Source organism: Toxorhynchites rutilus, chromosome 1 (assembly GCF_029784135.1).
Source record: "Toxorhynchites rutilus septentrionalis strain SRP chromosome 1, ASM2978413v1, whole genome shotgun sequence".
NCBI classification, from domain to species: domain Eukaryota; kingdom Metazoa; phylum Arthropoda; class Insecta; order Diptera; family Culicidae; genus Toxorhynchites; species Toxorhynchites rutilus.
In genome coordinates, this window is record NC_073744.1 from 105,145,885 (window position 1) to 105,173,692 (window position 27,808).

The following is a 27,808-nucleotide window of genomic DNA, read 5'->3' on the forward strand; positions in this document are numbered from 1 at the left end:
TTCACTACTATTGATTTAGAGAGAGCATATCACCAGATTCCTGTCGGAGACTGCAGTTATCACGCCATTTGGCCTTTTGGAATTCACAAAATGCAATTCGGTCTCTGTAACGCTAGCCAGACATTTCAGAGATTTATGAACAATATATCAGGGGAACTAGACTTCGTATTAGTTTTTATTGACGACATCTGCATCGCGTTATCATCAGTGAAAGAACATGAACATGTTCATAATGTTTTTGAGCGGTTACGAAAATATGGCCTAGTCATAAACGTGTCGAAGAGTAAATTCGCACAAAGCGAAGTTGAATTTCTGGGAAACTTGATCAACCAAGACGGAATCAGTCCGCTGCCATCTAGAGTTCAAGTGGTTTCAAGTTCAAGTGGTTTCAATTATGCATTACCGAATACAGTCAAGGAGCTTCGACGGTTTCTTGCTCTTATTAATGAAACGGTTTGTACCCAAGGCAGTTGATCTGCAACTGGAGCTTCGAAAACTTATTCCTGATAATAGGAAGAATGATAATAGAAAATTACATTGAGATGAAAATACATTGTTAGCTTTTGATCGTTGTGAAAAATCTCTGGCAGAGTCTGTGTTGCTACATTATCCAGATTCGAACAAAACGTTAGCGTTGTTGATTGATGCTTCTAACACTGCAGCTGGGGCCGTTCTTCAAGTTAGTTCTGGAGTTTCCTGGCAACCACTCGGATTTTATTCGGAAAAGTTCTCAGAAGCGCAAAAGAAACTTTTTTTTTCAACTTTTGGACGTGAGTTGACAGCTATGAAAATTGCAGTCAAATATTTCCGTTATTTTCTGGAAGGTAGAATATTCGTTATATTTACCGACCATAAGCCGCTTACCAGCGCTATGGGCACCATTTCTTCTAGTAGGCTTTTGCGATACATTTCATTGTTCACCACAGATATTCCCCATTTCAGTGCAATGGATAATACAGTTGCCGATGCTTTATTTATTCCGAATCGAGATTGTTACAATGATTGACAACCAGGAGCTTAAAAAACTAATGAATTCTTCAACGCTCAAAATAGAACCGATTCACATTTCAAATGTTTCCAGTTCAGTCTACCGCGGTGTTTCGATTTAAAACAGAAAACGTTTCACCATTAGGCTCCTTCGACCCTCCGAAATGCAGATTCCGTCATATTCAAGTAGACCTTGTTGGTTCTTTGCCTCCATCGAAGGAGAATCTTTATCTTTTAACTGTTGTGTATCGGTTTACTCGTTGGCCAGAAGCCATACCTTTGCCTGACATATCATAACCGCACCTACTGTTGCTAGAGCATTGACGCAGCATTGGATCTCACGACTTGGCATACCTGAAACGATTACTACGGATCAAGGGCGTCAGTTCGAATCCGAGTTATTTCGGGAAACGAAGTACATCATGGGAGCTCATCACATTCGAACAACAGCGTATCATCCTCAATCAAATGGAATGGTAGAAAGGTTCCACCGTACATTGAAATCAGTTTTAATGTGTAAAAGCCCAAATCGCTTGTGCGACGAATTGCCGTTAGTGTTACTTGGATAAAGAACAGCGTTCCGAGAAGATTTCAAGTGCTCTTCAGCTGAACTGCTGTATGGCCAACCATTACGAGTTCCCGGATAGTTCTTCGATCCACCTGTTGGGTCAATCAATCGATTCGAACTTGTCAAAACCTTGCATGACACATTTGCAGATCTTCGATCACCCAAACCAAATCATCACATGAAACCCAAAATATTCATTCACAAGGATCTGCGTACATGTGATCAGGTTTTCGTTCGAACCGACGCGGTGAAGCGTCCGCTGCAAAAACCTTATGAAGGTTTCATACGTGGAGAAAAACACTTCGAAATTCTAATTGCAGGCAAAAAGCAAAAAAATAATTGTAGATCGATTAAAAACAGCATTTATTTGTGAGGAGGACATTTCCAATCACCCTTATGATGATTCGCGAACACTAGTCACGCCAACCGGACATCGTAAACGAATCTTGGCGTAAATGGGAGCGCCTGTGGACACGTCATATCAACACACTTTGGTTTCTGAAAACGTGTTCACCTCAGACATATCCTACCTTGTAATTGAAAGCGTCAGAGAGAATTTGGATTTATTAGTAGCGACAAGTAGAAAACGTAACACGCAAAATTCTTAGAGAAATAAAGTTTATTCTGATAGCAAATCCATTCGTATTCGTTTCTTCCGGCGTTAATCCACCACAACGGGTCTAATGTTTTGAGATAAAATACAAAATTACCACTCCGGCGAAAATTTGAGAACCACTATATCGGTTTCACATGGAATGGCTGCATATTGAACTCAGAATGCATCAAATCGATTATTTGAACTGGAACCATATATTGCCTAGGTTCAAATCCTCAAATGATGTTAATGACCATCATTTGAGAATTTGGAGGTTATTACGTCCGTTTGACGAAAGATGATAGTGCTACCTATATGCAAAACAATTCTATGCCTTAGGATTGGCTGTTGGATTTTTCGGATCATTGTTCAAAGATGTAATACAACTTTCGTTTATATTTTCGTTCCAAACCATGTACCAAACTTTTGCCTATTTTATCTCTCTTTGGCTTCCAACGTGAATGTTTTACATTTTACATTTTCATTCTAACAAAGGTTTTTAATAATTTCCTACCAGTCCTGGTTCACTCCACTAAGTCACCAGACTTAAAATTGATTCATTGTATCAGTTTTCGCATCACTTTGTACATAAATTAAATTGAATAAATTAAATAACTTAAGAAGATTATCAATAAATAAATATAACTACACATGACTACAATAAAATTGTTATACATAGAATTAAAACAAGTTGGCGAGGATCTTCCGGGGCTTAAATATAAATTAGTTACTAAATGCTATCTTTTAATGGCTTTTGAAGCTTTTGATTTAATACTACGTTTGAATAAGTTATGTACAAAAATACTACAATGAGTAATTTGTATATTTGGTCTAAGGATTAAAACATAAAAAAAGAGTTTTTAAAACTGGAAATAATCACAAAATTGCTTTAAGCGTGGTTGCAAAAGTGCCTTCAAACTCTAGATTTGTCCAGTAAGTGGCAGCAAAAAGGTTACAGTTAGAATAGATAACATTTCGCTACCTCTAAACCATATCCGTGGCTTTATTCAAACTGCCATTTTTTCGTAAATTCTCATAAACTGTAAAATATGATCCAACGTTACTACAAGATCGCCATAGATGAAACCGTCACGTAAATGCCGGCTAGTTTCGTCTGTGTAATCATATTTTATATCTATTCTCTCGTCCTCGTCCAGAACTTGCTGTACGAAATTTTGGTCAATTTTAAGTACACATTCATAGATTTCACAAAGAACTTGTTTGAGGTTTTTTCTAACCTCCTCACGAATGAGGTTCAGCAGCTCCAGTCGACTCCTCTCATATCGTATAGCATATTTCGGGTCTTGCATGTCTTCTTTCATGCGTTCTATAGCTTTCGCAATTCGAATATATCGGCGAAATGATTCCTTCATTAACTGATAGAACGCTTTATGCACTTCCACGAGTTCCTTCATCGAAAGCTCTTTCAGTAGTTGGCTGAATGAATCATTTGAGTATTTCTTGGGTTCGCCGAGATCCGAATGAAGCCACTGAACGTGTGTGATACCAGTGTTATGCCAGTTGTTGAGAAAATCCTTGATTGAAGCCCCAAATATGGTTTGTGTCTAAAATGAAAAAGAATAACATTTATTAGAAATCTTTCATTACGAATGAAAATGCACAAATTTTGTGTAAATTTCCGCAGAGTACAATTGGTGATTAACCTTTTTATGACAAAGCAGGGCGTATAGGTTTTATATAATTTCATGGGAAATATTTTTCCCTATGGACCATAATAAGTTAGTTTATTATATCGGTATTTGATTTATTGGTTTGTAATACAAAAAACATAATAAAAATTATCAGAAAAATAAAATTAATAGTTAGATATGGTATTATACGAAAAAAATTCGTTTACTTGTGAAGCACAAGAGGACACTGCACATGTGGTCGGTGTTAAGTAAGACCGGACCATGTTTGACAGTTCTTTTTTTATTGTTTCAAACACACATTTACTGCCTCGGATATACATTTTATTTTTACACTAGCTGACCCGGCAAACTTCGTCCCGCTCAAAACTCGACAACTAATCAAGCAAATGAAGCCATATTTGGGATGTGAGGGTTTTCGGGTACGAGAAATGTTTCTATGATGGTATGACGCTCCTTCCTCCTCTGGAAAGGAGAGGTGGTTCCATAAAAATAATACACATATTTCAACCAAACATGACAATGGAAAATTTTCGGAAAACTCTGAAGAAAATGGAAAAATTAGAAAAATTCAATTCACTTGTGTACGAAGGTGGAAATGGATTTTAATGTGATAAAACGCACTCCTATATCGTCTTCTACCTATATAAATAAAAATGGATCGCAGAATATGTTGATAAGAGAAAAACGCGAGAATAGAATTGTCCGATTTAGGGCTGTCTTCATTCTATCATATTTCCTGTGTCAAACATTTATTCCATGTAACGAAAAAACATGTTATTTTCAAGTGGATGAAAAATCTTGAACGAGAATTGTGTCTGAAAATAATTTGATATTATAATGATGAATTTTGGTAGAAGTACTAGGATATTTTTTTAGTAAAAGGTAAATCCAACAGGGTCGATTAGAAGATCAATCAATAAACAGTTCTGCGATTGAACCCATGGTCGTGCGCTTAGTAAGAAAACGTGGATGGGATAACGAAAAATAAATTTTGGGCGGGACGAAGTTTGCGGGTCAGCTAGTAAATACATGAAGTCTGTATTCATGTCTAAATGTCCATTATCCAATCAGACAAATCAACAGTCAGGCAATCAGGCAAATCAACAATCTCCCTTGTCAAAAGAAACCGTACTATGCGCGTTTCTTGACATCGAAGGTGCTTTCAATAATGCTTCTTATCTATCAATGACACTGGCTATGAGAAGAAGACACTTCGATGACTATATAGTCGAATGGTTCCCTGGCATGCTCACACATAGACAAATCACCTCGAAGCTGGGAGGGCCGTCGATATATGTGATTGCAACAAAGGGTTGTTCACAAGGAGGAGCTCCATCATCCCTCCTCTGGTCACAGACTTCGAGGTCGTGGGCTTTGCCGATGATCTAGTCATAACGGTACGTGGCAAGTTCGACGACGTGATATCGAGCAGGATGCAGATGGTCTTAAACCTTACGCAATCATGGTGGATCACAGAAGGTCTGAGCAGTGTTGCCACATTTTCACCTGAACCAGAGGGGTAAAAAACCTTTCCCATCTGTATTTTTTCTACCATCGAAAACATTCGTTGTAGAGAAAAATCTATTCTATTAGCATAGAAAATATTCAGGTTTTTGCTATAAATACCACATTTAAATTTTCAATTCATTCGTGTGCTTGAGGATACCTCATAGTTTTTATGATTCTGCCACGATATATGATCTCAAAATAGCTTATTTTTGTTCTGAAAAAAATCGCTCGACAGTTGTCAAGGAGTGAGGTATAGTGAGAACTTTAAAAACAAGGAATCGAAGCGCAAAAATTGCGAACGAACCATCAATACTTTTTAGGCATCCAATTTTTGTCCACTGCACATGCTCGTTTGCTGATGCTGTGACGGGTATCAAGAAAAATTATACCGGTACGGAATTCATTTTTCAGCTCTTATATATTCCAATTTCAGAACCATGGAAACGACTCTAACACAACGTGAATGCTCGTCAAATTGAAAAAGTTTCTGGTATTTAACATTGGCGCAGTTTAACATAGGATCTATAGTGAAAAACGTACTTTTTCGTTTATTCCACGCCATTCTCAGAAGCTTCGAGATAAAAATTTGAAAAAAACTACTGAATGTGCAACTCTTTACGGTGTATCAAGAAAAATTATCAAAACAAAATTTCATCAAAAATTGAAGTACTAAAAATATATTGAAATTTTGAAAAAAAAAATTAATTTAGAGATTTAGTACTACTACTTTAATTCATCTTTAAATGTGACTTTCCTAGATATTTGTGATTTTTTCAGATTTTTTCCAGTGTTGCGCGGTACAATTTTTTTATATTTCCAAAGGGTCTAGCTGGGTAAGGGAGTAAAAAAGGGCCTTAAATCAAATCACCAGATGAATGTTAAATATTGTATAGGGTACTTAATAAAACATTTTGGTAGTAGTACCATATATTCGAGTCCTTATATGGTACACCACAGGATCTATGCTGAAAAATGTTCCTTTGCGTTTGTGACAAAAAAATTTAAAAAATACTGAAAGTACATCTTACTAAGGTGTATCGGTAAATATCTTCAAACATTTTTTTTCATAAAAAATCTAATAATAAAAAAAACATTTGGATATGCAGTACAAACATTTTTTATATATTTTCTGACATTTCGAAATTTTGAAAAAAAGATAACTTTGAGACCTCTGCTCTAATTTTTATTTAAATGCGTAGTATGTGTCTTTTTTCTACATGTGGCGTAATTTTTTTCCTGAATTTTTAAGAGCATTGCGAGACACAAACATAATTTTCTTCATCGTCTGCATTATTATTTTTATTTTCTTGAAATCGATTATTTTATTGTATTCGTGGTTTGTGATATTTGATTTTTTGATGAAGAAATTGTTTGAAAATTGTAGCATCATTAGTTAAATGTGCTGCAACAATATTATGTCACACGCAAAAGCACGCAAATTTTCTATATGCTCCTCTCATGCGACAACCGCACCACGCTTGCGAGAACAGCGCGACAGGAAGGCAAACCGAAAATAGAGATGTATGCGGCACAGCGAAGCAAAGTGAGAACAAAATCGATTGCTCGCACCAATACTACCCACAATCCAATCGACGAAAAAAACATCGACCTAACAACGACCGTAACGCTGTTACCTATTCACGATGACGCCCACAATCCAATCGACGAAAAAAACATCGACCTAACAAAGACCGTAACGCTGTTACCTATTCACGATGACGACGATTAGGTATCGACATCTGGATACGGCATTAGTTTGTATGAGGCAAACTATTCTCTATCATATTAGTCGGCCCGAATCAGTTTATATTTGCTAAAGTTTGTATGAAATTTTTTTCTTGGCATAATTTTTTCTACTTAAAGTACGTTGTCATGACCCTAATTTGAATTATTTTCTATAGACGTTCAGATATTCTCAAAAAAACTTGTCATTATAATATAAAATTATCTCAAAACATATTTTTTATGACGTTTTTTCACCACTTGCAGGCAATGATGATTTTCACTTACATAGAGTACTAATTTGATTAAGGAAAAATCATGTTCATTCATAATTTTCATTTTAAAAGTGTATTCATTCCTTCTGCAAATCCATACTGTCATGCCTATTCCCCAATATCGTCAACGCGGATAGTTCGTTAGTCGAAAATACTGAATAATTAAACAAACCAAATGGCATCACTGGTGGTTCTTTTTTCCACTCCGCTAAACTGTCATCTCAAACAAAAACAAATGGATCATACAACTGGTGAGTATGAAATATATTTCGGCTTTTTAATTAATTATTTTATCTTGTCTTATCAGCTTTGAATACATTTGACTCGTTTGCTTCCATCAATCGGTAAGTGAGAAAGATGATTTCTCCCATCACCACAGTGCGGATTTCCACTTCTATCACAGCAGCCAACAACATCCGTTTTCCTACAGCAGTAACCTCCAACCCCTGTTGGCAATGCCGGGGGACAGCATCAACAGCAGCAGCAGCAGAATTTGACCATGGTATTGTATTGCGAAGAACTTTCCCCATTAGAGGTTCCGTGCTTCGCGCACATTCAAAAATCCTCTTCAGACACGAAAACTCAACGACAAGGAGGTATTTATCAACTTGCTCAGCTGAATTACCACCCGGAGGAACCCGAATGCACTGATTCCGTTTTATAGTAGAATGAAAATAGGCGAGGTAAGCGAACGTAATCGCATGATATTTTAATGTTCGCATTTTTATCCGGATCCTACAACTGGTGAGTAGGGAATTCATTTCTGCTTTTCACTTACTAATCATTTTATTTTGTTTCAGCTATGAATACATCCGACTCAATCAATCGGCGAGTGAGAAAGATGATTTCCCTCATCACCACATTGCTTATTTCCACTTCTGTCACGCCAGCCAACAGCATCAGCTTTCCCGCAGCAGTATCCTTTAAGTCCAGGGTGCTATTCCGGGGAACAGCATCAACAGTAACAGCAGCAGGACCTGGCCATCGATAGTATTTCGAGCAATTTTCCCCATCGGAGATCCCGTGCTTCACGCACATTGAAGAATCCTCCTCAGCCACATATCTGTGTCATCAAGGGCAAGGAGGTATTCATCAATGTACTCAGTCGGATTTGAATCGTCAATCCAGACAACCCGGATGCACCGATTCCATTATATACCTTATTTTTATTATACATGGATTTTTATTATTTTTTTTCAATAAAATGATTAAAATCGATCAATGTATTTCCTTTTCATTTTCAATAACAAACCAATACAAACAAGCAGCAAGCAGGTCGACGCCTTGCACATGTTGGTGAAAAAGTGGTGTCAAGTTGTTCGATGAATGCATATGAAAGGTCGATAACTCGATTGCAAGGTGGCAGCATTTGAGGTCGATTGTTGACATTTCATCGACCCGATCTTGGCAGGCAAAACGGAATGTGGGTAGGAACCAGCAAGAGTAGCAGCGGCACGCGGCGGTACTCGATCGGGGGACTTGCTCTGTCACCACCGGCGTGAGTAGACGGGTTGAGTCAACGGTCGTCTGTGTTTTTTCTTCTCCAAGACGGGAGATAGAAGCGTCCTTTTTGTTGAAGTATTCAGCTTTTGGTGGTGATCCGACGCAGCCTGAATTGCTAGGGGAGACACGGAATACCTGGCGGTAGAAGAATTGTGTGGTGGCGGAAATTAGCGCCTTCGATCAATTGCTGAAGATTTGTGGTATTTTCGCAAAATGCGAGTGCAATATGGAGTGGAAGTGGCACGTGGCTGAAGGGTGGATTGGCGGATAAGTGGCTGGCTCAAGCGGCAAATTAAGCCGCGCAATTTTTGGTGTGCTGGTGCTGGTCGGCACTTGTGAAGAAATCACGGCACACGCGGTGCCCTGTGTAAAGAAGCAAGATGGCTGGAAATGAGTTGGTGAGTGAGCCGGCAACTTCCGGCGAGTGAATAGAGAAAAAGAAAAAAAAAAGTGACTAGAAATAAAGGCTGGAAAAGAAAAATAAGCGCTGTGAGCAGTGAGAAGGATAAAAGAGAAATGATAGAAAGTGAATTCGAAGAGAAGTGAAAAGGAATGAAGGGTGGGAAAGCAGTCGCTTCCGGTGAGAGAACAGAAAAGAAAGAGTGAATACAGGCAGAAATAGTGCGGAGAGAAGAGCGGCGGTTGGATGCTGGCTATAGGTCGACAAAAGTGTGTTCGCTGGAAGAGATCACGGATAGGCGGGAAGGAGTAAAGAATAGGAGCACATCTGAGGGAAGGAGCGAGGGAGAAGAGCGAAGAGGAGAGGAGCAGCCGCGCCGTTGGCCAGTCAGCCATATTAGGATAGTCCGGACTGAGCAAGGTGAGTGCGAGAGAGAGAGAGAGAGATTATTCGTGTGCGTGTGACATTAACCAATATTTACCTATACATACGTTTCATTTCCTGTTCAATGGCGGCTCGTGAGCTGGCCGAGTAGGCAAGTGAGAAGTGTGAGAGGCGAAGCATCTCACATGAGGACTATCAGCCCATATGTAGATGAGATTTCGTTACAAAATATTGATCGATACACCTTGATAAGATGTACTTTCAGTTTTTTTTAACATATTTTTGTCTCAAAGCTATTGAGAATGGCTTAAAAAAAAAGAAGAGAAAGAAAGAAGAAAAGAAAAGGCGCACCATATAAGTACCATATAAGGACTCAAATATATGGTACTACTGCCAAAATATTTTATTTAGTACCCTATACAATATTTTCCATACAGCTGGTGATTTTTTGGGGGCACTTTTTACTCCCTTACCCGGCCAGGCCCTCTCGATCATGTCTGTATATTCATAAATCATGTAGGACATACTGAGAAACGAAATACACCCAGGTTTTTTACGCGGTTTTTTTTACGAGTTTTTTTTACGCGGATTTTCGAATTAACGCGGTTTTTTTACGCGGATTTTCCAATTAACGCGATTTTTTTTTACGCGGATTTTCCAATTAACGCGGTTTTTTCTCGGATTTTCCGATTTTTGCGCGTAAACCTGAGCAACATCACTTCTCTCTCTCAGTTCATATCTCTCCCTTTCAAGCTCCCTCAGAGCGTATGCCGCACCCCATCACGATTCTCAAGAGAATTTTTATGTGACCTTTTTGACGTAGGATTACGTCTTTCGGGAACATATTGGGGTACAAATTGAAAATCGAAAATCGAGCGCACCGTGAAAATTGTCCAATTTCAAATGCTTATTGCTCAGTCATTTTATGATGGATTGATCAGATTTTTGCGTCATTCAATTCCGGCACTCTATAACATTTTTTTACATTGGCTAAAATAATATATGTCATGAAACTAACTATCGAACAATTGAAAAATCTCAACCCCTATCCTAACGGAAATACCCACTTCTGATTGGTCGAAATTGACGACACATGCGGCGGGTCCCTAACAGAGACATCTAAATCAAGCTGCCTGGAGGAAATCGGCATCGCAGATACATGAAAGTAGGGGGAGCTTTTATTTTCACCGACATGTATTCCCTAACAGAGATTTCAAATCCAAGGTGTCTGGGGGAAATCAGCATGTAAATACCCTCGTGGTCGATAGTTTAACTAACGACGCGCACAAATGGATAGTGCTCATTGTAACTAGCGTGGGCATTGCTGATTGCATACGTGCTGGCGGATAAGTTCGGAGTGATGAACGAGTTTTTTTTTGTTATTTTCGTTCCAATAAGAATATATCGATAGGTAGATTGAAGAATGATGTTTCAATGAGCTGAATAGAACTTATGCTAGATGGAATATAAATAAAATTAAAATTTGGAACTTTTATGTTGGTTGCTTCGTGAAATTTCATATCAATGACCGATCATGTATTTTGAAACTTTTAGCAGAACTGTAAGCGTAAAATTGTATATGGTAGCTATTGTGTTAAAATGACTTGAAATATGAAACAATTTTTTTTTCTCCCAACGAAAGTTCATGCGACAAGCAAAATTGGAAAAATGAAGGAGTATTCGAAAAAGTGATTCCACATATGCTCTATATATCGTATTGGGTGCTGTTCGCTCAATTGAAATTCGCCTTGAGGCATGTAGCATCGTGTTCCCAAATCATCGAAGGTAGATTGAAGAATGATATTTCAATGAGCTGAATAGAACTTATGCTAGATGGAATATAAATAAAATCGAAGAGTTTTACAATTTATCCAAAATCAGCATGCAGCAGATAGCCTAACGGAATCCTACGTCAACTATGCGGTCGTGTCTTGGATACAACCCTCCTGTGACTTTTTTCTTTACGGGGAGTTTCCAATTAACGCGGATTATCCAATTAACACCGTTTTTTTACGCGGATTTTCGAATCAACGCGGTTTTTTTTACGCGGATTTTCCAATTAACGCGGTTTTTTTACGCGGATTTTCCAATTAACGCGGTTTTTTTTACGCGGTTTTTTTACGAGGTACGTATCCCCCGCGTAAAAAAAACCTGGGTGTATGAATGATTCTTATTTTTTTAATGTATCATTCATTCACACAGCAATCACCTACAAATAACATCTGGCATTTGCAGCAATGTTTAAAAATAGTTGATTTCATTGGTTTTAACTTACTCCAGTGTTGAAAAAAAACATGTGGTGAGTTTAAATGCTCATAGCTATACGGAAAAAGATTTTTCAGTTTAGTTTGCACAACCACTACCCTTGATTATCCCTATTTGATTACTGTGTGGCATATCAAACGCGATGTCAATAGAGCTTAACATAGCGCTTAACCTGTGACGGGTTAGTACCATTACCCACCACCATTAGCGCAACAGTATGTAGCCGTTAAACGGGTAACGCTTCAACGCACACTCACACATAGACACGAGCCGAATATCTACTCCTCCTCACATCATTCTCACACTCTTTCATCGATACTCCACGAGGTAAGTTGCACAATTACCTGACGTTCAATTTTGGCGATATTTTTGAAAAAAAATACATTTTTTTTTTTGAACTGATTTAGTCAGCGCACAAAAATGTTTGTTTTGATATCACGGAACAAGGAAATGTAAACAAAGGCGCGGATTGCGTCAAAACATTCAAATATTCTGGTAATGGATGTTGGCTGGAAGATAATTTTTTTTTGTTTAAATCGTTTATTTTTACAGGCTCAGTTACATAGGTTTAAAGGAGCCGAACTCCTTACTGTATTGTTACTAGTATATATACATTTTTCTTTAATTCTAATGTTAATAATATAGGAAACCGATTACTCGCGGTCAACTCGAGTTTAGAAGGGTGACATATTTTCTTCAGGAAAAGGAGGGGATATGAGGATATGTTGACAATGATCACACTCACACTCTCAATCACACTCATCACACTCAATTCTTAAACCTATCTTATATCTAATATGTATTTACAATTCATCTTATTCTTAAGAAGGGATCCGATCTCTCACAAAGGAAAAGGAAAAGGAAAAACTAAGGGTATAAGGACAATCACACACGAAGATCGATAGCTTTAAGGAATACATATATTTGGGACATGTAATCAAGGTCTAACCGAGCCAACACGTCTCTCACCGGCACATTGGGCTGCCTTCCTCGGGCCCGAAGGGTGACTACTAAATTCGATCTGGCGACAAGATACAGCTCGCACGACCAAACAACGTGTTCGATGTCGTGGTAACCTTGGACTGGAAGATAATGTTTACTATATTTATTTTTATCACGAGAATCCATCATTCCTAGTAAATTTATGATTTCCGTTTTAATTTACCCCGAATTTCAACTTGGTGTACCTTATATATTTAACTTGATAAATGTATAAAAGTGTAATATGTGTAATATTATGGAATATAATTTCAGCCGATTTTTGTAATTTTCCTTATAAAATTCGGAACGTGTCAAAATGACGCGTAAACCTAGTGTTAACAACAACAAAGAATGTCGCTATTTTGACAAAAATCAATATTTCTAAAAAATCCTACGTACGATGACAGGAAATATATCTAAGATTGCATTAAAAAAGTGGTTGAAATCGGTCCACTAGAAAGAACTCCCATCAGTCTATCCAGGGGATAATCCAAATGACACTAATATTTTTTTGTTTGTTAAGTAATATTAGGCTGTCAAAAAAGTCCTGCGGTATTTTTTTTTGAATTTTCATTTGTTCATAAAATTAGTTACAATCATCTGTTTTAAGTCAAATATGCGCCGTTTTGTTCGATGACTTGTTCCCAACGAGATGCCAACTTCATAATACCTCTGTTATAGAAGCTCGCTTCCTTATTGGCAAAAAACTCGGATAGCAAATTTTCACAGGCCTCTTTTGTGGCTAACTTCTGACTACCTAGCTCGTTCGCCATGGACAAAAACAGGTGGTAGTCACATGGTGCAAGGTCCGGACTATACGGCGGATGCAATAGAACCTCCCATCCGAGCTCCCGGAGCTTCTGGCGCGTCACCAAAGAAGTGTGTGGCCTGGCGTTGTCCTGATGGAAGACAATGCGGCCTCTGTTTATCAAAGATGGCATCTTCTTCATGAGTGCTACCTTCAAGCGGTCCAGTTGTTGGCAGTACAGGTCCGAATTGAGCGTTTGGCCATAGGGAAGCAGCTCATAATAGATTATTCCTTGACAATCCCACCGAACACACAGCAGAACCTTCCTGGCCGTTAATGAGGGCTTGGCCACCGTCTGAGCGCTTCAGCGGGCTTCGACCACGACCGTTTGCGCTACACGTTGTCGTAAGTGACCCACTTTTCATCGCCAGTCACCATCCGCTTCAGAAACGAGTTGATTTTGTTGCGATTCAGCAGCGATTCACATGCGTCGATACGGTCAAAGATGTTTTTTTTGCGTCAACGTGTGTGGCACCCATACATCGAGCTTCTTTGTGAATCCAAGCTTCTTCAAATGTTTAATAACGGTTTGATGACTTATCCCCAGCTCTTGGCCGATGCTACGGCTGCTACTATGCCGGTCTTTCTCGGCTAATTCAGCGATTTTGTCGCAATTTTCGACGACAGGCCTTCCGGAGCGTGGTGCATCTTCGACGACCTCTACACCAGAACGAAAACGTTGAAACCATCGTTGTGCGGTGGAAATGGAAACTGTATCGGGTCCATAAACTGCACAAATTTTATTGGCAGCTTGAGATGCATTTTTGCCTTTGTCATAGTAGTACTGTAAAATATGTCGGATTTTCTCTTTATTTTGCTCCATATTTGCGACACTATAACTCACGAACGACTTAACCAAACAAAACACTATCAAGGACTATATTATAGCGCGCAAAAATACCTTTCCAACAAGCTATAGTATGACTCGATACAATGAATACAACTAGAACTACGCGCTTACAACGACACCTCGCGGAAATACCGCAGGACTTTTTTGACAGCCTTATATATACCTAATTAAACTGTGATATCAGATTAGTCTTAGTAAATTATTTTCTCGTTGAAAACAATCGCGAAAGCCACAAACTTTTTATGGTGTTCATAGTGTGCTACCACCTTAACACTTTAAGGACCGGGAAGAAATCTGTAAGACATACGCCTAAGACGTACCGCACGTTTTGACTTGTGTGAAGTTGCTCGATTTGCTTGCAAGTTTTTAAGAGGCTTTAAACTTTGCAGTTCATTCGCCTCTATGTGTGAATTTAGCGGATGAAAGTTCAGCGGATAAAAGTTTTTGTTGCGTGCAAGTTTCTGTTCAACGTCTTGCTGGATTTAATGAATAATGAATTATTTCAGTTGAAATAAATTAATTGCTTATCAAGTAACAACTTTCAAAATCATGCTCATTAGATAGAGAATTGAATGAATCATTCATCTTTCCACATAGTTTTTTTTTCATGATAGTGTCAGAGAAAAGTTATAGACTGAAACGAGAACGGTCAATATAAGAAAATATACAGAATTTTGAAAATCAAGAAAGGTAAAGGGACGAACGATTGTCTCGCGCTGCTATCTTCTGAAATCCAAATCGCATTTGCTCGCAAAGAACAAATGGCTTCCGTTTTTCTCGATATCAAAGGGGCATTTGATTCAGTTTCCATGGAAATTCTCTCAGAGAAACTTCATAATCGTGGACTTTCACCAATTCTGAATAATTTCCTGTACAATTTACTCTCAGAAAAGCACATGTTTTTCAATCATGGCAGCTTGAAATCTTCTCGTAACAGTTTTATGGGCCTCTCACAAGGCTCCTGCCTAAGCCCCCTCTTGTACAGTTTTTACGTCAATGATATAGATGATTACGTCAATGATATAGATGATTGTCTAACTAGAGATTGCACGTTGAGACAACTTGCAGACGATGGAGTTATTTCCATCACGGGTACTAATCCCGCAGTTCTGCAAAATTCCTTGCAAGATACCCTGAACAACCTGTTCATGTGGGCTCTCAAGCTGGGTATCGAATTCTCTACGGAGAAAACTGAAATGGTCCTTTTTTCTAGGAAGCACGAACCCGCCCAATTCCAGCTTCACCTATCCGGCAAAACGATCAAGCACTCGATGTTTTTCAAATACCTTGGAGTATATTTTGACTCTAAATGTACCTGGGGAATACACATTGCGTATTTGAAACAGAAATGCCAGCAAAGAATCAATTTTCTCCAAACAATAACCGGAACATGGTGGGGTGCCCATCCAGGAGACCTCATTCAGTTATACAAAACAACGATATTATCAGTGTTAGAATATGGCAGTTTTTGCTTCCGATCAGCTGCCAGGATTCATATTCTCAAGCTGGAGAGAATACAATATCGTTGTTTGCGTATAGCCATGGGGTGTTTGCATTCGACACATACGATGAGTCTCGAAGTTTTGGCAGGAGTACCCCCGCTTACTCTTCGGTTCACAGAATTATCCTACAGATTTCTCATCCGTTGCAAGATCATGAATCCATTGGTGATTGATAACTTCGAAAATCTACTCCAACTGACTCCTCAGTCAAGTTTTATGTCTCTATACCATGAGTACCTTACCCATGAAGTGCACCCTTCACCGGGCATCTCCAACCAAGTTTGCTTCCCATACTTTTGCAATTCCTCTGTCAATTTTGATCTGTCCATGCGACAAAAGATCCATGGAATCCCAGATCATCTACGCTCCGATTACATTCCGGAGATATTTTCGGCAGAATATGGGAAAGTTAGATCTGATAAAATGTTCTTTACTGACGGTTCATGCATAAACGGGTCCACTGGCTTCGGCATCTTCAATGAAAATTCCAGTGCCTCTTTCAAACTCAAAGATCCTTGTTCCGTGTATGTCGCTGAACTGGGTGCGATATATTACGCATTAGGGATCATTGAAACATTGCCCATCGACCACTATTTTATTTTTTCAGACAGTCTCAGCTCAATAGAGGCAATCCGCTCAATGAAAGTTGATAAACGCTCATCTTATTTCCTAACAAGAATAAGACATCTATTGAGTGTTTTGGTCGAAAAATTATTCAAGATTACCTTAGCATGGGTTCCCTCTCATTGCTCGATTCCGGGGAATGAGAAAGCGGACTCGCTAGCTAAGGTGGGCGCTTCAGAAGGCACACTTTTTGAAAGGCAAATTACTTATAACGAATTTTTTCACATTCCTCGTCAGGACACACTCGTTAGTTGGCAGCGCATGTGGAGTGAAGATGAGTTCGGTCGTTGGTTACACACGATTATCCCTAAGGTTTCGACGAAAGCTTGGTTTAAGGGATTGAATGTCGGTCGTGATTTCATTCGCGTGATATCTCGGCTTATGTCCAATCACTACAACCTAAACGCGCATCTCTATCGAATTGGGCTCGCAGCAAACAATCTTTGTGATTGTGGCGATGGCTACCACGACATCGAGCATATTGTCTGGTCGTGTATCCGGTTCCATGCTGCTCGCTCTCAGCTCTCTAGAGCACTGAGAGCAAAAGGCAGACAATCGGATATCCCCGTCCGGGATATCTTAGGTAGCCGTGATCCTGATCTTCTGCTTCATCTATACCTGTTCCTCAGGAACGCCGATGTCAACGTTTAATGATTTTTCCTTCGTTGTGTCCCTGTTTCGTATCCCTCCTATTCGATATATAAACTTTTACTTAGTCGCGGCAATACATACACACACTCTTTACAGATACACGGGCCAAAGGTTGTGCAGTCCACTGATGATTCAACAAAAGCCAAAGATTGTACCGCTCATGACAACTCTACACGAGCTGATGATTGCGCCGGCTAGTGACCATTCTATCCTGGATTCCTCGAGAAGACGCACCACGCTAGATATGGGGTACAGACATAGGGGGCGTTGCTGATTAATGGTCAGCTGCATCCCAATAGGAAGTATCCCGTGTCGGGCACAGGTACAGATCATCGAAGACAGCAACATCACAATTACGAAAACACTTGTAATACTAACCTCGAGCCAACCGCGAGTAATCGGTTACATATTGCTAACATAGTTATAAGGCAAACATTGTCGAAATATTGAACTCCCGGCCCCGTCAGGTTGACGCCATATGAGCCTTAATAAAAATATATATTTTGGATAAAAAAAAAAAAAAAGAAAGGTGTTCGAATATTGTTATCGAAGCTATTTTTACAGATATTTTACCTATCTTCCAGCCACCATTTCATTAATCGGAAAAGGGTCTGAGAAAAGTTATAGCCCAAGTTGTATGAGAGAAATTAATTATTTCAAAGAAAATAGAAAAAAATATTTGAAAGGACCGAAAACACATTCTCGAGATAGTACTCATTCGATAAAGAATATTTTTATTCAAGGGTATGAGAAAAGTTATTGGCCAAAACGTTCACGAGTTGTACGGGGGAAAGGGTCTGGCTGGGTAAGAAAGTAAAAAGTAAAAAGGAAGTAAAAATTTCTATTGTATAGAAATTTTGACTATTTTTCGAAACCCTATGTAATTCACCATAGGATCTATAGTGAAAAACGTACATTTCAATTTTTAGCACGTCATTCTCAAAAGCTTCGAGATAAAAAATTTTAAAAAATACTAAAAGTGCATTATAGTATGGTATATCGAGAAATATAATATAAAACTAAATTCCTAAAAAATTGAAGTACTAAAAAAAATCTTGAAATATTGAATTTTTTGACGTAGAACTACGTCTTTCATTAAGGTAGCCAAATCAGAAAACAGGTTAGGTTTTTATGAAATAAAGTTAACTATTTTTGCCGCGAACGGATTTTGGCGATTTATATATTCCCTAAGATTTTTTAATATGCTATTCATTAGAATCCCCTGATTTGTAAATGGTTAAAAATCATGAAAACTTCAAGCGTTTCCATTTTCCCATACAAGCCTTGACGTCGTCCTAGATAACGAACTAAGGTTCAATGAGCATTTCTGCGTCACTACCGCTAAAGCGTTTGCTGCCCTTGGATTTGTTCGTCGGTGCACCAATAACTTCAGAGATGTTTACGCAATCAAATCGCTAACTGCTCATTAGTACGTAGCATTTTGGAGTATGCTGTCTGCGTGTGGTCTCCGTTTCACAGCACCCAAATCACACGAATGGAAAGAGTACAGTGTAGTTTCATTAGATGTGTTCTACGAAAACTGCCTTGGATAGATCCAGACCATCTCCCCGACTACTCGAGCCGCTGCAGACTGATCGCGTTGGAATCGTTAGCTTCTAGGCCAACCTTCAAAAAATATTTGTGTTTGATCTGTTGAATGGAAATTTTGATTGTCCATCCTTATTATATAATGTATCATTTTATGTACCATTTCGACAACTACGTGAGCGAGATCTATTGTTTATCAATCGCCATAGGACTTCCTACGGATTCCATAACCCCTTAAAGAATTGTTTCCGTGAATTCAATAGTGCTTTTGCTGTGTTCGATTTTAACGTGTCCAAAACTGTTTTTAAAAATAGGATTAAGAATTTAATATAAGGATTCAGTCTGAGGAATTATAAACAATTCGAGACGGTGATAAAAAAATAAATTTGTTCTGTCCATTTGTGTGCTTTCCCGAACAGTGCTGTCAATAACGAGCAACTTATCGACGACTAATGAAGGGTAAATCGTCGGATTTAATGTCTCCGTGAAAAAAGGAAAAGTAGAAGAATGGAGGAGAATACTTGCCTAGAGTATAAACAGTGGATCTCGCTGAGGCCAACTTTCATTCGGCATCGGACTGTTGAGCAATCCAGTTCACTTTGCTTTCGCTGCGTTTCGATCTAAGATTGGACCCCACCAGTGGTAATCCAACTTGGATATCGTCGTTTGGTTTTTCTGTTCGTTTTTCGCGTTATTCGTATCGTGTGTTTTCTTTCCGCGTCATAAATTGGACGCTTCGCGTGGTGTGTGATGAGCAAGAAAAAGAGGAAGGCAGGCTCAAGCCCTGCCAAAAACGAACGCATTGCCAGGGGTAATCAAATTTCGAGGCAAGCGTCATCTAATGACGCACGCGATGTTGGTGCAGTGAAAAGCGCTCGCACTGAACCGAGCCTTCGCGAGTGTAACACTGCATCGAACAACAGCGAAGTAGGCAATTTCGGCGCGTCGGTCGAAAATGTGAACGCCGTTACCCAGGCAGCGACCAAAATCAAGCTCCCCAGGCTGGTGGTGAAGGCGGTCGCTCTTGACCAACTCATCAGCGAATTCGCATCGATGGGTGTTACAGTAGAGTACAAACTGTGTGGCATGATTCAGTCTTCTTCCAAGCAGTTAACATTGTTTGTTTTCCGTCATCATAAGGGCTTCGTTGGTGCCTTTGAGAGTGCATCAACGCATTAAACTGACGTTATGGCGAAGCAGAAGTTAAGGCCAAAAAATTATTTGAGGAATACCAAGCATCTGGAATGTCTTACTGGAATGTTATATGTTATTTGGGTTCGCGTGCCAGTCGCAAAACTGTCTTCAACTAGGATTGCATTCGAGCTAATATTGATCATAATGAAGCAGTGCTACTGTTTTCGAGGTTGTTGATATTAACAAAAATTAAATTTCGCTTGTTTAGTCACCAAGAAAGTAAATGTCGTTCTGGAATTTTGTATGTGGTTAGGTTTCGCTTGCCAGTAGCAAAACTTCATCCACTAAGGGTGACAGCTGCGCTTCTCTCGAGAATGAGAAAGTAATGCAACTTATTTCGAGGCCACTAATATTAACAGAAGCGTTTCTTTTAAGAATAGCGCAAAATGATGAGAAGTGTTTATATTCCTAGTAGTTTCAAGCTATTAATGGATGGCTCTGTATGCATGCTATGGCGAACGCTTGTTTGGCACTTGGTTTACGTTGTACGAACGATGCCTAGAGGTGCGATTCCTTTGAGGCAATACTAAATAACATGTAGCACGATATTTGATACTTGCAAGTGTTGTCATTATTGTTGTTTCCATGCGGTGCCAAAGATATATTGATGTAGTTATGAGATGTGGAATAATGGTGCTGGTGCAACATGTATATAATCGACTGTAGCCGAGTCTATGTCAATTGCGAAAAAGGCCACCGGAATAGCGCTCGAGGAAAATTTTCAATGCATTGACATGAAATAAATTGCGATCAGCTAGTGTATTGTTCTGCGAGGGCAATAATGAATCATCAATCAATTATCGTCGACTGATTCTACAATGAAAAAACTGTTTCAGAGATTATTCTACTAAGCAGTTGTTTCACAACGTCACAGCATTATAGAATAATATCCGAAGGTATAAACAAGCGACTTATATATAACAGCGTAGTTCTACGTCAACAATGCGGTCGTTTGAACTATTTATTATCAAATACGAATTCGAAATTTTTCGTTCATGCAATATAATCTCAGTACTGAATAGTCCTACAGCAACGTTATAGAAATCAAACGGAATATAGTTGATAACGTTCATTGGATTTGCTATCTGTGAACAAACAGAAAGAAATCGATTTCTCGTTTCTTCCCGATATTTGTGTCCACTGCATCTACATACATCGAAATAGAAATTTCTGTGTAAAATATTCCGTGTAAATTATGTAAATTATGCTTTAAAGTAATTTATATCCCATCTTTATGCGTTTATATTTCACGATTTGAAAGCATTTCAAAAATCGCCTAAAAGTTCCGACTTCGCACTTTGTATGTTAAATTTTTTTTTCGAGTGTGAAAAAGTTCTATTTCCATTTCGTTAAATTTATTAATTCCCCTCCTACAACTTGTATACATTTTGGCCCATATCTTTTCGCAGAATCTTTTCCGACCAACGAAATTTGGCTGAAAATGGATAAAAGTATTCTCTGTCCAATGAGTATTATCTCAAAAATGTGTTTTGGGTCCTTTCAAATAACTTGTTGAAATTTTCTTTAAATTAATTAATTTCCCCCAAACAAGTTGTATAGGTTTTGAGGTTTTCTTAGACCCTATTCCGACCAATGGAAATTTTACTGAAGATAGATAAAAATATTCTATCTCGAATAAGTATTGTCTCGAGAATGTGTATTGGGTCCTTTCAAATAACTTTTTTTCAATTTTGTTCAAAATAATTAATTTCTTCCATACAACTTGACCTATAAATTTTTTAATACCCTTTTTCAATTAATAAAATTGTGGCTGGAAGATAGGTAAAAGATTTCTCTATCGAATATGTTCGATAACTCTATTCGAACAACTTTTTTTGATTTTCAAAATTCTGTACATTTTCCTATATTGACCCATGCTCACGTTTCAGTCTATTACTTTTCTCTGTCACGATCAAGAAAAAATGAATTATGTGGAAAGATGAATGATTCAATTCTCTATCTGATGAGCATGTTTTTGAAAGTGGTTACCTGATAAACAATCAATTCATTTCAACTGGAATAATTCATTATTCATTAAATCCAGCAAGACGTTGAACATAAACTTGCACGCAACAAAAAATTTTATCCGCTAATTTCACACAAGTCCGTAAAGAAGGAACGCGAAAACGAGGAATCTCGTGAGCGGTCCGCAACGGATGGGACGCGAAACACGAGAAATCTCGTGAGCGTGAGCAAAGTATTAAATATATTGGAGCAATCAATATTTTGCAAACAGTTTGATTTTTGTCACATTCATACTAAATGATGAGAAACAAAATTAACTCTGAAAATGGTGAAATGCATCCAATAAAATTGAAATAATTGAAAAAAATCTACTATGTAAAATGTATGAAAATATATCTTATTTAATGTTAATATTATTCAGCTGAACAATGGGTATTACATGGGTACTACAAAGTTGTACCAATTCAATATTTCTAAAATTGTGTATCCTATTGGCGGAACAAAACTATGTACTGGTCCAATGTTCTCGGCAAATAAACACATAAACAAACAAAACATACGTTCTAAATTTTCTTTGTCTTTGCATTCTATGCATAAATTAAGATAGTGAACTTCCTTTCGGAAGCGAAACAGACATCCGACTCATTTTGCACAGCGGCGAGAGAAATATATAGAGAAATATTTCACGGTACTCTTCTTTCGCACTCACACATATCATTTGCATTTGGAATTTCAATTACTTTTGAGCGTACCACGACGTTCATTGTTCTATGGGCGTCAAATTCTGCAGTTAACGCTCGATCAATTCGGCTAGTTCATACATAACGTTATTTCGCGCCAACCATTTTTTCGCATACAAAAGTGTTTACGTTACTGTCGATTACACGTGCATTGTCGGCGCTGTTATTGATAAACGGATTTCCTAACAGAAGTCAACAGAGTAGTAAAACAAACATCTTAAGATTGTACCTTCGCGTACATTGTTCTATATTTACAAACGAATCACGTCTCGTGAATCGACACTATCACTTTGGTAAAGACATTATTTATGAGTTGCAATAAGCCAATCAAAATATTGAATACAAAATGAAAACGGAAATAGGTTGGAACTGATATGCGCAGTGAAGTGTGCTAGTAGCACGTATAGATTCTAGAATGCGCATAGGAAATTTCTGCCAAAAAATCCCGCGGCATGACTAAAGTAATTTTCTAACCTATTCATTGATCTATCCAGTCTTCAGTCTTCCGAATAAAAAAGCACGTGTGCCCATGTGTGAACTTACTATGACGTCGGCGTAAATCCCGTACCGGACAATGCAATTTCACGATCATATTCCATAACCAATTAATATTCAATACGTCGTTCCATTGTAAAGTACGTTATACACGCTGTCATTGATCTTCGCTGTGACGCTAAGTTCATTCATTTCATTGCATGGTATAAGTTTGAATGGACGTGTACAAACGACTTTTACAATTTTTCAATATTACGCAATGCAACGGAAAACAAATCGAAGATATACGCATATATACTAAAATACTAATCGAACAAAACATGCACACCTTGCGCTGTCGCTAACGGTATTATGTTATTACACTCTTAATTCTAGAAAAAAAAGCGAACCTTTAATTTTCACACTGGGGAACCTCAATGCACTCGATGAGACGAACATATTATCGATCGGGCGACGTTGCGTCTGGAGATAATTGTCTCATATCTCTGACTAAGCATTCGGCGATAGATGATTTATAATGAAAAAACAACTTGAGCAAGGTTCTCTGGAATTAGTGAACTCTTGCAGCATGTTGCAAAACATAGAGTTAAAAAATGCCGGGCTTCAAAATTTCCCTTTCATCGCCTGCTACTCAACCGATGTCACCGATTGCATTTTCAATTAATTTATTATGTTCTAGAAAAATCGTCTACATTATTCTTTGTATTACACGAAGAGGGCTTTATCACGGAAAGGGCAAAGTAGAATTAATGTATAAAGTTGTATAATGAATATCATCGGTCTCTTAGAGACGACACAATTGGGTCATTCGTTTTATTTTTCCCAAATTGATGCTTATTTTCGTAAACAAATGTGATGAGTGTACAGTACACTGTACACATGCTACTTGACGATACTCTCCATTTATTTTGTGCAAAATTTCATGAATACTTTTCTTTTTTTGATGCATATTAAAACAACACATATTAAACTAACTAAGCGCGCATTTCGCGATTTTTGCTAATTATTAATTACTAAAAGTTGAAAAAAACGCCTGTTCTTAGCATTGAAAAATTGTACACCTTAAATTTCACCAAATAAATTAATCTTGTAAGAAGGATCTTTGCGAATTAGCGTACTTTTTTCGTCAGTGTGTGATGTCAACATCAAACCACTGCTTGGATTTTGGTTTTTTGTTGATGTTTGAAAAAGTTTTTATCAAATTGGAAAGAAATAGATATTGTTATACGTACAATGGTTATAAGTAAGACTTGTCGTGGTAAGAAATTTCGGGAAATAGCATCTGTAGTCGGAAAACCCCACTCTCAATCATAAACAAGTGGAAATATGAAAGAGTTTGCTAAGGTAATCCCTAAGTATATTCGTGTGTATCCGTCCATTTCTTCACATACCAACTGTTCAAAATTGACGAGTCATTTAGACATATTTTTTAAAAATCCGGCAGTGATGAAACTCTTATTTCTGGAAATTTTGGCACCAAAATAAATTCATAAACGATTGTTTAAAATGAAACAGAAATCTAAGTGCATCAACTACAAAAATTGTAGGAAAAAAAGATGATACGATTTTGAAAGATCATTTTTTTTTCCAAAATATATATTTTTATCAAGGCTCATATGGCGTAAGCCTCACGGGGCCGGGAGTTCAATACTTTGACAATTTTTCTTATTATCTATGTTAGTAATATGTAACCGATTACTCGCGGTTGGCTCGAGGTTAGTATTACAAGTATTTTCGTAATTCGGATGTTGCTGTCTCCAATGCTCTGTACGTGTTCCCGACACGGGATACTTCCTATTGGGATGCAGCTGACCCTTAATCAGCAACGCCCCCCAAGTCTGTACCTCATATCTAGCGTGGTGCGTCTTTCTCGACTCGAGGAATCCAGGATAGAATGGTCACTAACCGGCGCAATCATCAGTTCATGTAGAGTTGTCATGAGTCATCATTGATGAATTACCATGATTTAACAGAAACCCTTATCTTATCTTAGTAGGCACTGTTGACAGTATTCTGCTTTTCAGCAAGCTGTGTGCAGATTTGTACCGCAAAACAAATTGGAGAGTTTCAGGTTTCATTTCTATAATATCCTAGCTGAAACGAAAAGCTAAGAAGTAAGAAGATGCCAATAGGTTAGTTCTCTTTGAAAAAATATTACACACTCGAAACAATTGGATTTTTTTCTCGTAATTTTTGATTGCAATTGTTTTTTTGACGTGGGATTACGTCTTTCGGGAACATATTGCGGTACAAATTGAAAATCGGAAATCGAGTACATCGTAAAAATTGGTCAATTTCAAACGCCTATTGCTCAATCATTTGATGATGGATTGATGAAGTTTTTGCGTCAATCGATTTCGGCACCCCATAACATTTTTTTATATTGAAGAAAATAGTATATGTCATGAAACTAACTATCGAACAATTGAAAAATCTCAACCACTATCCTAACGTAAATACCCACTTCTGATACATGCGGCGGGTCCCTAACAGAAACATCAAAACCGAGCTGTCTGGGGGAAATCGGCATTGAAAATATATAAAAGTAAGGTGAGCTTTTGCTCCCGCCGAAATGTGTTCCCTAACAGAGACATCAAAACCAAGCTGCCTAGGGGAAATCGGCATTGCAAATATATACAAGTCGGGGGCATTTTTGTATTTCAAGTATGGTGACTATTTCAAGTATGGTGACTGATACAATTAATTCTAACAAATATAAATTAAATTTGGAACTTTAATGTTGGTTGCTTCGTGAAATTTCATATCAGTATATATTTCATATCATATCATGTATTGTGAAAAATTTAGCACAAGTGTAAGTGTAAAACTGTATATAGTAGCAGTTGCGTTAAAAATGACTTGATATATAAAACGATTTATTTCAATTTTCATAAATTAAAACCAAGGTGTACATTCACCTTTGTTACTGACTCGATGCTCTAGGTGCCCGCAATATTGTGACATGGTGACAGAGATTATGACAAAGCAACGTTTAGACAAAGCACTCAATATTTCTCGTATTTATGCATGGTATTACAGTGATTTTTTTGCCTTTTTTAAAAGATAGCCTTGACAGGTCATATATACGTTGTAATGTAATAAATTCGATGCTGTTATTTATTTACATCAAATTACATTTTTCTAGATCTCCTCCACCAGTCTTCCGAAAAACACTTACACATGTCCACGCGATGTGAAAATTCCATATTTTTGTTTGAATTCGAACATGATTTTCGCTAGTATTGAATGTTTATCCCATACACGAACAATTATTAACAAACATAAACATGTAAAAACAAACACGATGTTTATAATTCATGAACATCATGTACAAACATATCACCCGATGTCGCATAATTCATTGCTTTCGTTTCGTTTCTTTTCATACACGGAAAGAAATTTTCACCCCAAAACATTTCATCGTAGAATACTCTTTCACAGAAACGAACTTGAAATTTAGTTCGCATTACAAAAGTTGCTCGAATTAAGAGGCTATGAGTTCATGCACATTTTGCAAGTCTGATTAAATAATCCTTGGTTTCGTGCAAAGAAAACATTCTCTGAATAGAAAGAAGCTTTCTATGAGAATTTTTTTTGCGTGCATGTTGGCAATTGAAGTCTGGGGAACCGACTGCACAGCGGGCGACGTCGTACAAATGCTGACCAAAAAAATAAATACCCAAAAAGTAGTTTTAGATGCAAGATGTGTGCCGCTGATCTTGCATCTTGCATCTAAAACTAATTTTTGGGTATTTTTTTTTTGGTCAGCATTTGTACGACGTCGCCCGCTGTGCAGTCGGTTCCCCAGACTTCAATTGCCAACATGCACGCAAAAAAATTCTCATAGAAAGCTTCTTTCTATTCAGAGAATGTTTTCTTTGCACGAAACCAAGGATTATTTAATCAGACTTGCAAAATGTGCATGAACTCATAGCCTCTTAATTCGAGCAACTTTTGTAATGCGAACTAAATTTCAAGTTCGTTTCTGTGAAAGAGTATTCTACGATGAAATGTTTTGGGGTGAAAATTTCTTTCCGTGTATGAAAAGAAACGAAACGAAAGCAATGAATTATGCGACATCGGGTGATATGTTTGTACATGATGTTCATGAATTATAAACATCGTGTTTGTTTTTACATGTTTATGTTTGTTAATAATTGTTCGTGTATGGGATAAACATTCAATACTAGCGAAAATCATGTTCGAATTCAAACAAAAATATGGAATTTTCACAACACAGCAGAACCAGTAGAGAAATTTTAGCGGCTAAAACAAACCATTAATTTCTCGATGTTATCACAAACTGAATGAAGGAAAAAAACTAAAAGCTACACTTACACTACACTACATATGCTATGTGTGCATGCGATTGCATCATCCTTTCTTCTCCTCTTCTACGCTCGTTTTATAGCTCGGGTCACGTTCGTCGCGAACAAGCAGTACAGGCAAACCTTTTTTTGTGCGCAAATATGCTTTTTTCGCACTGAAATGCATATAAACCATCGAAAAAAACTAAATGGACGATAACTTCGTCAAATATGCCTCTTTTCATACACCGCACAAAAAATATGCACAAGAACAGAAGATCGC

At 37.9% G+C, this 27,808-nt stretch overlaps 1 protein-coding gene and 1 long non-coding RNA gene across 3 annotated transcripts in view; one reads left to right on the forward strand and one right to left on the reverse strand.

The window, feature by feature from the left end:
• Positions 1–2,850: 2,850 nt before the first annotated feature.
• Positions 2,851–27,808, reverse strand: part of LOC129763184 (uncharacterized) — a 36,223-nt gene continuing 11,265 nt past the window's right edge. The window contains exon 3 of the mRNA XM_055762008.1: positions 2,851–3,715. Within this exon, the coding sequence (XP_055617983.1) occupies positions 3,158–3,715 (558 nt within the window). The 3' untranslated portion in view covers positions 2,851–3,157. The remainder of the gene's footprint in view (positions 3,716–27,808) is intronic.
• Positions 7,280–8,526, forward strand: LOC129763185 (uncharacterized). Of its 2 annotated transcripts, XR_008740823.1 has the most exons (3): positions 7,280–7,559; positions 7,616–8,052; positions 8,109–8,526. It is a non-coding gene; the product is annotated as an uncharacterized LOC129763185 (long non-coding RNA). The 2 variants fall into 2 exon arrangements; XR_008740822.1 differs by lacking the exon at positions 7,280–7,559 and having other exon boundaries at positions 7,582–8,052.